At 28.5% G+C, this 13326-nt stretch overlaps 2 protein-coding genes across 2 annotated transcripts; both read left to right on the top strand.

Annotated features, from left to right (window-relative positions):
- The first annotated feature begins 1022 nt into the window (after positions 1–1022).
- Positions 1023–2434, top strand: LOC135948956 (thialysine N-epsilon-acetyltransferase-like). The gene is made up of 4 exons (XM_065498407.1): positions 1023–1165; positions 1314–1365; positions 1475–1556; positions 1975–2434. The coding sequence occupies exons 1-4, from the start codon at positions 1091–1093 to the stop codon at positions 2288–2290; spliced, it is 525 nt and encodes a 174-aa protein (XP_065354479.1). The 5' UTR covers positions 1023–1090; the 3' UTR covers positions 2291–2434.
- A 4404-nt stretch (positions 2435–6838) lies between these two features.
- On the top strand, positions 6839–12631 carry LOC135948955 (thialysine N-epsilon-acetyltransferase-like). The gene is made up of 4 exons (XM_065498406.1): positions 6839–7003; positions 7097–7148; positions 9435–9516; positions 12205–12631. The coding sequence occupies exons 1-4, from the start codon at positions 6929–6931 to the stop codon at positions 12518–12520; spliced, it is 525 nt and encodes a 174-aa protein (XP_065354478.1). The 5' UTR covers positions 6839–6928; the 3' UTR covers positions 12521–12631.
- The last annotated feature ends 695 nt before the right edge of the window (positions 12632–13326 follow it).

The raw sequence follows: 13326 nt of genomic DNA, 5'->3' as shown, positions 1-13326 counted from the left end.
ATTACTATGATCATTTAAACAAAAAATTAGCCAAATTGATGTAGCTGTTTTCCGATTTTAGATAAATCGAAAGAAGTGGGCGTAAAAGTGGGCGTGGCCAATTTTTCATTCCGTAAAAACCTATGTTGGGCTATGACCAACATTTAAAAAAACAAATTTGTTTAAATCGGGTCGGCCGTTCTCTACTGATGCAATTACCAGCGAACGACATTTGATTTTTATTTATATAAAAATATTAAAGCTATTTAATTTGTTGGTAAAATAGTCATTCAATGTTGTTCAAAGTTTTTTCCAAAGTTTGTATGAAATCCTGATTATAAAGTTATAAAGATGCAATCAATCCAGATTATAGAGTACACAATGTAATGAAAACTGATGTCCGGATTACCGGATAATCCGGATTAACGCCGTCCGGATTATCAAGGTTTTACTGTAATGCGCTTAAAGGGTAAACAATTTTGTTTAACCTTTTTTTGCAAAAATGCTGTGTTTTTATGCGCTTATAATAACTCATCAATAAAAAAATATTATATTTTAATACTACGGCTTCTATGAATTAATCGCCACTTTGGGTACCATCGAACCCACTGTGCGACTGTTTGGTATAACCGTTATAATACATGATTTATCTATAAAATTGGTCAGCATTTTTAAATGGTGACTTTAAAAAAGATCGCAAAACCTGGTTTCACCTTATGAAACATATTTAACTATAAATTGGTATTTTAAGTTAAAATTTGTAACTAAGAAAATCTCGTACCAAAAAAATACGTAGGGTATTAGACAATTGACTATATTTGTATTATGTTTATTTCTTCGTTTTCTCTTATTAAAGTGCGAAAATGAAAGATAAGAGAACAATCGAACTGATCGTATTAAAAACATACAGAACAAAATGTTCTGAACACAAAACAATTCACAAGAGAATGAGAATATCGTATTTTAGTTTAGCGTTAGTTAATTTTTTTGCTGATAAATTAAATGGAGAGCGTTTATATTAAACTAAATTAGTTGATGTTTGATCGTTCGCATTTACAATAACCAGGTGTTTGAGTAAATAAGTGTTTATTTTTTCAAAATATTTAAAAACATGGCTACAAAAAAACAATTTAATTTTCGCAAAGCCCAACTAAATGATATTAAAATTGTAAAAGAAATGATACAGGTATGTAAGGAATCGTATTGATTTATTATATGAAATTGGCGTTTCATACAAATATTCTAATAAGAAGGCGATGGCATGCCATTAAAACAGCTGATTATATACGCGTAAATACTGAAAGAAATTATTATATTGATTTACATTTTTATAGGAATTGGCAGATTTTGAAAAAATGAGCGATGGACCTCAATTAACGGAACAAGGTAGGTTAAGTTGTCAAAATAGATATGGATCTTTATCTAAAATTTTTCGAAATTTACAACAAAAATAAAACAAAAACAAAAAAATTTAATAAACAATTTTAACTTCTAGATCTTATACGCGATTCTGGTCTTGATGGCGGTCAAGAGTATTGTCATATTTATGTTTTGGATTTAGTTGAAGAACAAAAAACGTAAGTATTTTGTAAAATATTGTCACAAAGTATACATACATACATATTTAATATAAATTCTATATGCATTAAGCAAATAAGAAAAAGAAATAATTTCCACAAATTTCTCAAATATTTATTTTGGAAAACAAAAATTTACAAAACAAAAAAATATTGATTTTTAACATTGAAGTGTATGCTTGGTAATCATGTTAAGATAAGAAGGGACATTTTACAAATACGAATATTATGTATTTGATATTGATCAATAAAAGTCTACTTAAGATAGGCAGCATTTTTAAAATTTAAAATCAAAACAAGAGTGGAAATGTACTCGTACCAAATAAGAGTTTTAAACGTGACATTAATGATTTTATATGTACCCTACTGTATTATTTTTTAAATCATAGATTTCTGATTATTTTTTTTTCACTTGCAGTACCGTGATCGGCTATGCTATTTGCTTCTACAACTACTCCACCTGGCAAGGTAAATCGTATTTCCTTGAAGATATTTATGTTCGCCCCGCATATCGTGGCATTGGTGCTGGCGCTCGTATATTCTCTGAAGTTGCTGCCAAAGCTAATGAATATAATTGTAAACGTGTTGATTTTCATGTGTTATCTTGGAATCCCGCTTCGAAGTTCTATAAGAAATTAGGTGCCACCGATTTAACGGAAGCCGAAGAATGGCATTTTTATCGTTTATACGAGAAAGATATTAAAAATTTGGTCGATCAAATGAAAAAGGAATAATTACCTATAAATTAATATTTTTGTAGGTATTTAAACAAGCATTTAAAAAGTAAATTACTTACATACATATATTGTATTCATTTATTTTATAAAAACTTTAAATGAAATTTGTAATTTTAATAAAACAAATTTTATAATTTAAAATGTTGTTTTATTATTTAAAAAAAGCTTTTTGTTTGGACTTTTATGTACAATTTGTTTTTTTAATTTTTGGAAATTTCTTTTTTATACCCTTCACTTTTGTGAGAAGGATATATGTATTTAAGTTTGTCATTCCGTTTGTAATTTCCACAATATAATTTCCCGACCCTATAAAGTATATATATTCTGGATCCTTATAGATAGCGGAGTCGATTAAGCCATATCCGTCTGTATGTCTGTTGAAATCAATTTTCTGAAGACCCCAGATATCTTCGGGATCCAAATCTTCAATAATTCTGTCAGACATGCTTTCAAGAAGAACCTCGATTTTTACCTTTTTTTGGCCTACATATGTATATCTGGATTACTAAGTCATTAATATAGACAATATGGATATCTAATGATAGATATTTCAAAGACCTTTGCAACCATAGTAAGTTGGACCTACAATGGGTCAAAATCGAAAAAAAAAACAAAAAAAAAATTTTAAAATTAAAAAAAAAAAAAATTTTAATTTAAAAAAAATTAAAATAACAATTCGAAAAAATTGTTTTTCCAAAAAATCAAAAAAAAATTTGTTTACCTAAAAATATTTAAAATTTGTATTTTGAAGTATCATTTGGTGAAGGGTATATAATCTCTTACTTGTTTTTATTTACATTCATTGAAAAATATTTTCATTTATTTGAATGTATGTGTTGGAAAAAGTTTTGAAAGTTTTTTTTTATAATACTTCTTATGGTGTGAAAAAAACAAATGTTCTATTTTAAAATAAAGTCGACTTTAACAAAAATTAACTTTCAAATTTATTTCATAGTTAGAGTGAAAATGTAACTTTGGTTATGTATTATTTATTTCATCATTTTTTTACGTTTTAAAAACTGAATTTTCTTTAAAAGTGGCTCCTTAATACCACTATGAAATTCTAGATAAGACTGTTCATGCGGGTTGAAATAGGTACATATGTATTTCGATAGGTATTTATGAGAATTTATGGAAATATTTTTAGCTATATATCGGATAAACAGTTCTATATATTTAACGCGGTATTGTCGTCGGCCGAAGTAGTTCAGTCGAGTCCAGGGTAGACTTACGAATCCATAAACCTTAAGAGATAAAGCAATTGATTTACCCTTTCTGGATTCGATAATATCTTTCTTTATTGATTTAATAGTTAATACAGTTTATATATAACGAATTACGAACAGCTATGATAATACGTTCGGATGCAGATGACCGAAGTCTTTGTCTTGAACAGTCGGCCGAACCCTCTGTATTTTTATAATGTATTCATCGGCCCTAAAACTACGTCCGAAAAGAAAATGGGTTGACCGATTAGTATCAGTCGACTTTGATAATAATTTCTATATATAGACTATGAATATACGCATATAAAATGAAATGTAAGTATAATGAACTGCCTTTCCATCAACGTATACAACAACTTTAAAATTTGAATTGACAACAGGCCAATTATTTTTGGAGAAAATATGAGCGAAACCCCCTTTTAAAGTAAGTATCTTGCTTTAATTTAATGCATAACAAATTGTTCTTTTTATCTGTTTATACTTGTTCTCTTATCTTTCATATTTGCACTTTAGTATGTCGTATTATTAGGAGACAAAAAAAAACCGGAATACCTTTTTGTCATTCTGTTTGTAACACATCTAAATATTGGTCATAGACCCACAAATGTGTATATATAGACTGGATTCTTATACAATTATAAAACGTTCAAGATATGTCCATCTGCCTGTTGAAGGCAAGATATAACCTAGAGGGAAGGAATAAGGGGATGAAATTACGGTACAAACAAAAAACATGTTAGTAAAACTTTTAAAACACAATCAAAAATAATCAAAATAGGTTGAATCAGTAAAAAGTTTTAAATCAAAATATATAATTTATATACATAGATATGTATATATTAATAATAGAAAATATAAAATTATCCAGTTAAAATTCTCATTTTAAAACATTTATATTAAACCCTGATTAATGCAAAATAAATGTCAAATTCCAGGTAAATATGGGGGAATGGGGTAATTAAACGGGGTCTACTGTATTCTCAAACAAGAACTAAGCATGTTAAATTCAACCCTAACTAAGTTGGATACGTTTTAGACTACTTTGGAAACATATTCTGAAAACGGATATGTGTTAAAAGGCCTTGTTCCAAAATAATGACATGTTCCAAATAATATTAAACAACACAATAGGTTTTCTTAGACAACCAACCAGCAGATGGACAGACATAAATATTTGAAACACATTCTAATATATTGCTCCTTAAGATCCATTATTTTTAGCGATACAAATATCAGCAGAAATACTATTTTAAGTTCACGTAGTTACCCAAGAACTACTTTTAGAAATGGAGTTAGTTCTTTAATAACTAGATGTGCGAAAGTATTAGATTTGTAAAATCTAGAAAAATCTGAAAAGTATATTAAGGAAATCGGGTGGTAACAGAAAATCGGTAAATTGGATTATTATCTCAAAACGATGTACAAGTTAAAATTTGGACCTACAAAATGCCACTTTAATGTTTTTATTTTAAAATCCCTCAGATTTGCGCCGTTATAGTGTTGTAATGTTGGCGTATTTTTAATACACTTCTTGAACAACCTGACAATTATAGTGTTTAATAGCAGTGATGGGTTTGTCATTTTCTATTTAGTACATAAATGCGATTTTAAATGTACCAGTACTATATTTAAGGAAGTGAATAATTTTTTTTATTAAAAAAACTAATATGGGAGCTATAACCAATTATTGGCCGATCATCATAGAATTAGGTATATCGATTTTGGTATATATGGGGATTATTTATGACGAAAGTGATTTTCGGAAGTGAACTTTATAAGAGGGCTATGGTCAAATATATATCCACAAAAAATTTAGTGTTGTGATTTCTTTTAGCACGAAACTTATTTTTGCTGAATTTTGTATGGATACTGCAATTCTGATGGCATTTATAGACCATAGAACCATATTTCGGGAAGAAATTTGTATGGGGGCTAGGAAAAATCATGAACCGATTCTTATAGTTTTCACCAGAGTTAGTCGTCTATATATATAAAAATGAAATGGTCCATGTATGTAATGGCATCACGTGAGAACGGCTGGAGCGATTTGACTGATTTTTTTTTATTCGATTCGAAATTTTCAGGAGATGGTTTGTAAAGAAAAAAAATTAAAAAATTTCGGGTAAAACTCGGAAATTTGTTGAGTCCAGTCAACTGTAATAAAAAAGCTCCCTAAAGTATGCAGTACAAATTTAGATATTTTATTTGCAATTAAATAAGAACGGGCAGGTGTGTGTGGGTTGGAGAAACTTGAAGAACTAACATAAGTAAATGCTACCGGGCGAAGCCGGGGCGGCCAACTAGTTTTATTATAAAAATAACGTGTGTAAACAAATAACCAAAAATATGTGAAAATTGTAAATTTTTTTTAGGTTGTCTCACATTTTGGTTCATAGCTCCGATTCTACTGAACCGATTTTGCTGATTTTAATTTTTGGACGTGAGCGAGTTTTACACAGACGGACATGGCTCAATCGACTTAGAATTTCATAAGGATCAAGAAAATATATACTTTGTTTTGTCTCAGATGAATATTTCTCAATGTTACACACGGAATGACAAACTTATATATACCCTCATTCACCACTTGTTGTGGTGAAGGGTATAATTATTATCAAAATGTTTGAAAAAGAAAGTATGTATGTACGAGAATATCAGCCATTTCTTACAGACCTATCAGATTGATTTGAACAGTTGAAGCTTTTTGTCAAAAAAATAACCGTCATGCAAATAATACGACTAGTCTATACACGCATGTAAAATATAGCCCATAAGGGACTAGGACTAGTCCAAAGGTAATCCAAATGTGTTGAAAAAACATGGTATATTTAACATTTAACCATAAAACTCAGCGGAATTATCTTAAAACTACTCCATGGACCAACCCAGTGGATTAATTTTCATGACAGCATTACATTGAACCATGTCGTAATTAATCCATTTTTACACCATTTCATCTAAAATGGATCAAGTAGTCCAATATTATTTGCAAGGTTAATGTACATATATATTTCATTTGCGAGTACTTAATACTACAAACATACACCATTTTTCAGACAGTTTTATCTTTTAACTTAAATGTCCGTTATTTTCCGAAGTGAGTGACACTTGTTGCCATACTACTCTTTTTGATTTATTTTGCTCTTATTACAAGAGCGATATGTATTATGATATTCAAAAAATATAAAAAGTGTACCAAAATAGCATATTTAAATCTCGATAAAAACGGCACAATCGTACCACAATGCTCATCTCTTTTGTATAGACCGCCACTTAAATCAAAATGATAAGTGTAATTGTTTTTATTAGTGCGTTTTTTTAGGGGAAATTCCGTAGAACATTATTAAAACGAATTAGTTGACACTCAGATTTTGTTGAAGGTGTTATTAAATAATCAACAAAAGAAAGCATGACAACAAAGAAGCAATTTCATTTTCGGAAAGCTGAAATAAATGATATTAAAATAGTGAAAGATATGATTCAGGTAGGAATATTATTATATATTCAACTATGTATGTACATATATCGTAAATGTAATGTCAAGGTTAAGGTTTAATCTTTATATATACTCATTTAGGAACTGGCAAATTTACATGATGGAATTGGTAAATCAAACCAAACTGAAGAAGGTAAGTTATAAACAAAAATGATAACAAAATAAACAAAACAAATACATAATAGATAAATGTAAAGATGGTAAAAACCGACCATATTATACCCTATACCATAGTGATTTTGTAAAATTTGTGTGATATTGATTGAGAAACATTTCAAGGCATGATAAAACTTGAAATATAAAGTCAAGGACAAACATTTAAAATTACAAATACATTATTGCGAATCGTATTGAAATTAAAATAGTGATTTTGTTAGTCCTCTCAAAATAAACATATGTAGGATGTTTCCAAAAATAATTTAGGACTAGTGTAGGCTTCCTAATTTCCTGGACTTTTTCCCTTCCCAGGAGAATATTATAAAATCTATTTATTCCCGGGATTTTTTTAATACTAAATTAAACCAAAAATCAATAAAGTTTTTTTCGAAAATGAAATCTTAATACTTTTTATTAAATATGTACTTGGTTGTACAATGTTTTTTTTTTTAAAAAAATCTGTATCTCTGGAACTGTTTGAGATATTGTTACGAAATTTCACATGGTTGGAGCTGAGGTGTTTTCGAATTGATTTATAATAGTTCTGCTTCTTAGAGGTAAAGAGAGCCAGTGCGTGGCCCCTCAAAGTTGGTCACATCGGGTCACATTTTTTTAAAAAAAATCTCTTAAAAATCATTTACGTTCCAAATGAGCTGAAATTTCAAATATAAATAGTCCTTGAGAAGATACATATATAAAAAATACGCTTACGTGTAAGTTATCTCTTTTAGTTGAAGAGATAGTTAATTTATTATACCCTTCACCTTCGTGAGAAGGGTATATATAAGTTTGTCGTTCCGTTTGTAATTTCTACATTTTTCGTATCCGACCCTATAAAATATATATGTTCTGGATCCTTATAGGTAGCGGAGTTGATTAAGCCATGTCCGTCTGTCTGTTGAAATCAACTTTCCGAAGCCCCCAAATAACTTACATTCTCCCGGCTATTTAAAATCGTGAAAATCGGTCTACAAATGGCTGAGATATAAGAAAAAAACCAGGACAACCTCGATTTTTGAATTATTTGTTTACCTATATCTGGATTACTAAGTCATTAATAAAGACAATATGGATATCTAATGGTAGATATTTCAAAGACCTTTGCAATGACGTATATAAGACCATAGTATGTTGGACCTACAATGGGTCAAAATTTGGAAAAAATATTTTTTAACCCGAGTTTTTTTTTTCACCAAAAGTTTTTTTCCGCTAAATATTTAAAAAAATTGAAAAAACAAAAAAAAAATTCGTCCCTATAAAAAGTTACACGCTTTCAATGTTGGAACATGAAAAATGGATATATTTTTTAAGATTTTTCCTAAAAATGTATCTACTTTTGTACTTACTTTTGTAGAAAAAAATTTTCTTCAGGACTATATACAATTTTTATATGAGCCGGAAAGAGCACATAATGCAAAAGCGTGTAAAGTAAAATTTGTCTCACTTAAGCAGACTAGTACCTCCCAGACCTATCCAAACTTGTCCAATTTTCAAGAAAAATTTTAGGTTTGAGTAAAAATTCTAAAAACGCAAATCAGCGATCCTCGAAAAATCTCCATATTTGTATAACCCTATATGTTATTTAAATAAATACAAAGTTTTTTTTACTATCACACGGTAAATAACGTCACAGTAGGCACGTTTCTAAAAAAAAACTCAGTTTTTGGAACACATTTCCCCGTTTTAGGAATTTCAGTATTTTAAAATAAAAAATTTCAAAAATTATAATGCCAATTATACAAGGAAATTTTGATTTATATTTTTCATGGAAAATCAACATATTTTAATTTTTTTAGTTTTTGATGTAAATTACGTCCTACAATTTTTCACCAATATCATCAAATACTTACATACATATATAAAAAGCGTATATTTAATTTTCAGAAGCTTCACAAACCTTGCTCCCTTTGGAACATTTTAACGGTTTTCTAAATCAAACTAAAGCTATAGGAAATATAATAAATAAAAATTAAATAAATATTTGGTACTTCGTAGAAAACAAAAAGTAAAATTCATGCATTAAAGGGTTAAATCTACAATTTGTTTCATAAACCTTTGATAAATTTAAATAAGAACTGTTTATGAATAAAAGCTTATGGGTAAAGCTTTTATTCATAGTACAAATTTTATTTTACAATATCAAAAGTTAATAAAATAAAATTAGTTTAATAAAAATAGCAATTTTATTAATTTGTATTCAAATATTTTAGAAGTATAGGTCCTTATGATATGATACATATTGTATATAATTTATTATTTACAGATCTTTTACGGGATTCTGGACTCACTGGTAGTCGTGAATGTTGTCACATTTATGTTTTGGAAATAATTGAAGAAAATCAAACGTAAGTCTCATATACATACATATAAATTTACATAATATTAAAATAAATATTTTTTATGTCATGTTCTCAATGGAAAGTCAAAATGTCCAAGTTACTAAATACTTGGCAAAAAAATTCATTACATTCATACTAACACGTTAACATTTCAAATCTACTCTTTAAAGACAACAACTTGCCAGAAATCCTTACAAATAAGAAGTTAAGTAATTACTTTGGCATCACCAAAGTAACTAGCTACAAGTAACTACTACAATAACACTTATACATTGGCATTTTAAATTGGAGGCAAGTACACACAAACGCTTACAGATAGGCACTTTAATAAGGCCATTACCTCATTCGCTTACAAATAGTGAATTGAATAATTCATTACCAAGTTCGCTTACAAATAAGGACTTACTATTCATTACAAATTGTGTTAAATTTTTTTTTTCATTTCTAATCCCCATTATCACAATGTCTAGTTGTGTTTTAACCTAAAGTTATACTCACATACAGAAATTATTAAAAAAAAAAAACATTTTAAATCAATTTGTATTAGATTTTAATTAACAAAAATGTACTCATTCAAAGATTGAATGAATTTTTTATTAATTCTGAATTTCGTAAACAAATACATACATACTTATACATATATAAGATTATACATACATATGTCAGACATTACTAAACTACTTCTAAGTAATGCAGAAAGTATGAAGTAGTTATTAAAAAGTAAGTTGTTCAGAAATTCCAAGCCATTACAAAGTTTTGCATAAAATATTTTTAAATAAATGTGAATTATATTGTTACTAGGTTGCATTAAAGATATGAATTTAACGGTCTGTAACTTGCAGTGGTTACAGACCGATAAATTCATATTCAGTGGTTTAGAAACTTTTTTTTTTGGAAATAATTCGGTATCTTGGGAACTATTGGAGATATTGTTACGAAATTTCACATGGTTTGAGCTGAGGTGTTTTCGTGTTTTACGTTTGTTCAGCTTCCTAGCGCTAATGAGGGCAAGTACGTAGCCCCTTAAAGTTGGTCACCTCGGGTAAAATTTTTTTTTAAAAAATCGCCAAGAATCCATTTATGAACCGAATGAGCTTTAATATAAAAAGACCATGAGAAGAGCTATCTCTATTATTTGAAGAGATATTCAGGTTTATTGATTTATTTCTTTTTATGCTTTTTTAGATATGGCGGGCCTACGGAGGGTCGATATTTATTTTTAAAATATCAGCTATATCTCTTCCCTTTAAAAAGTTATACCCATCCAAAGTTTTTTACGTTTTTTCCCAGAAAAGCCCATATTTTTTTTCTTTTATAGAAAACAATTTTCTTTTGGACTATATAGAATTTTTATATGATCCCTAGACCTATCCAAACTTGGCCAATTTTAAACAAATTCGGTTTGAGTAAAAAATTCTAAAAAGGCAAAGCACCGATCCACGAAAATACTCCATATTAGTAATCCCCATATGTTTCTTCAATACTTACTAAGTGTTTTTACTATCATACGGTAAATAACGTCACAGTAGGCACTTTTCTAAAAAAAAAACTCAGCTTTTGGAACACATTTTCCTCTTTTTAGGAATTTCGGTGTTTAAAACTAAAGAATGTCAATATTCTAATGCCATAGATTAAGGGACATTTGAGTCTATATTGGTGCCAAATTTTGTTATGATATCTTTAATTGTTAAAATTTTACATTAATTCAAATATTATATTTTTATTCGTGGAAAATCACCATATTAAATGAAGTCCCAAAATTGTATAAAATTGTTTAGTTTTACTAAATTATCAATCCTCAAGTCATAATGTTTTCAACAATATCAAATACTTATATAAAATGCATTTATTTACTCCCCAGAAGTTCCACAAACCTTGCCCCCTTTGACAAATGTGTACGTATTTTCATATAATGCGTGCAAAATCTGTTACACCATTAGCGCTAGGAAGCTAAACAACCGTAAATCAACTCGAAAACACCTAAGCTCAAACCATATGAAATTTCATAACAATATCTCCAATAGTTATCAAATTATTTTCAAAAAGAAAAGTTTCTAAACCACTGTGCACTGCTTGCAACATTCATCATGTTTATAAACATTTCCGGTGCTCGAAACTTCTACTTATCAACAATGTTGATAACACGCTGTTATTAACATTATAGCTGCTAAAAGCTCTATAAATAGAACATTCTAGTTTTATCCGTTATATAGATAATTCATGAAATTGCTGGAAGATGGCACTGTGTATATAAATAGTAGACACAGGTTGCAGTATGTTAGTTGATCATAGGCGCTGTTAGAAGTAACATCAACTGCATTACCAGTGTACGTTATAATGTAAATTTAAATAAATAGAAAGTTGTAACAATTTTAAACTACTTTTATTTGCAATCAAAATAATTAGGTTTATTTAAAAGAAAATAAACCACCATTTCTAAAAGGTAAAAACCTAACAATATTAAGTATGACAGATTACAATTAATTGCATTTACATTTTGCTTATGTAAATGTCGAATAAATAAGAACATACTTACATATATATCAGCATGTCATTATTAGACTACAGCTAAGTAATGCAGGCGATATGTTGTAGTCATTAAAAAGTAATTGAAAGTCATTACGAAATTGTTGCTGTTTACATATTAAACATTTTTATTTGAAAGTACTAAAATTATTTTTCTTTTTTTTCCAGCACTATTATTGGCTATGCCATATGTTTCTTTGGCTACTCAACCTGGCAAGGTAGAACATACTTCCTTGAAGATATTTATGTTCGTCCAGCCTATCGTGGCATTGGTGCAGGTGCACGAATATTCTGCGAAGTTGCGGCCAAAGCTAATGAATTTAAATGCAAACGTTTAGATTTTCATGTTTTAGCGTCCAATCCCGCCACGAAATTCTATAAGAAATTAGGTGCCATCGATTTAACCGAATCTGAGGAATGGCATTATTATCGTTTAAATAATGAGAAAATCGAAAAATTAATACAACAGTTGAAGGATCAATAATACTAAAATGAATTTTTAAAATATCAGGAATGTAGAAACATTTTATGAAATTGTTTAAATACTGCCACTTTTTATTTATTTATATACTACTAAAGGTACGTTCACATTGTTCAAATAAATAAATGCACTTTTGTAAGTGCTAACAATGTCAAATAGTTTACTATGAATTTTTCTAAATAAAAACGTTATTTATAAAATAAATAAATTTTCAAATATTTGAGCAAAGTGAACTGAACATACATACTACCTTAAGTAATATTTAATTTTTCAGTTGTAGTGCTTTATAATGTAGTATTACCTCTCCTACGAATTTTGTAGCTGGTATTAGTTAATTTATTAATCAAAATTTTTAAAATAAAATAAAAATTTAATAAATTACAATATATGGTGCATCTTTTAAAAAATGAGAGATTTCAGATTTGAGTGAATACTTTGGTGAATATTTTATGCGATATATGTTGAAAAAAATTGTTTACCATGCATACAATTTCAAACTTCTCACCACAGAAAAAAGAAATTCATAATTGGAATAAATTGTATAATAAATATTAAGTGTGTTCGTTAACACAATATTTTTTACTACATAGTTTTACTGGGGGGTTACTGCGTAACTCAATCCGAAAACGAAAATGTGTGCTAAATACATTGTAATTCGAAAAGATTTCCTTTCGAATCGAATTAGGGAGTAACAACCCTGTTTACATACAAAATGACATTATAACTATTAGTTACATAACACAAAACCAGACTTTCAGCCCAATTATGAAAAAAATTCCCCGGGAGTTTTTTCCCTTTTCTCATTTTTC

This window comes from Calliphora vicina, chromosome 1 (genome assembly GCF_958450345.1).
Source record: "Calliphora vicina chromosome 1, idCalVici1.1, whole genome shotgun sequence".
In the NCBI taxonomy this organism is placed as follows: Eukaryota; Metazoa; Arthropoda; class Insecta; order Diptera; family Calliphoridae; genus Calliphora; species Calliphora vicina.
The sequence above is the reverse complement of the archived record's forward strand: the minus strand, read 5'-3'. Positions and strand labels throughout refer to the sequence as shown.

Excerpts from the sequence above, each read along its gene's own strand:
- LOC135948956 (XM_065498407.1), top strand. The coding sequence starts at position 1,091 with ATGGCTACAAAAAAACAATTTAATTTTCGCAAAGCCCAACTAAATGAT. Across the intron at positions 1,366-1,474 it reads ACCTCAATTAACGGAACAAG|ATCTTATACGCGATTCTGGT; the intron begins GTAGGTTAAGTT and ends TTTAACTTCTAG. Across the intron at positions 1,557-1,974 it reads TTAGTTGAAGAACAAAAAAC|TACCGTGATCGGCTATGCTA; the intron begins GTAAGTATTTTG and ends TTTCACTTGCAG.
- LOC135948955 (XM_065498406.1), top strand. The coding sequence starts at position 6,929 with ATGACAACAAAGAAGCAATTTCATTTTCGGAAAGCTGAAATAAATGAT. Across the intron at positions 7,004-7,096 it reads TAGTGAAAGATATGATTCAG|GAACTGGCAAATTTACATGA; the intron begins GTAGGAATATTA and ends ATACTCATTTAG. Across the intron at positions 9,517-12,204 it reads ATAATTGAAGAAAATCAAAC|CACTATTATTGGCTATGCCA; the intron begins GTAAGTCTCATA and ends TTTTTTTTCCAG.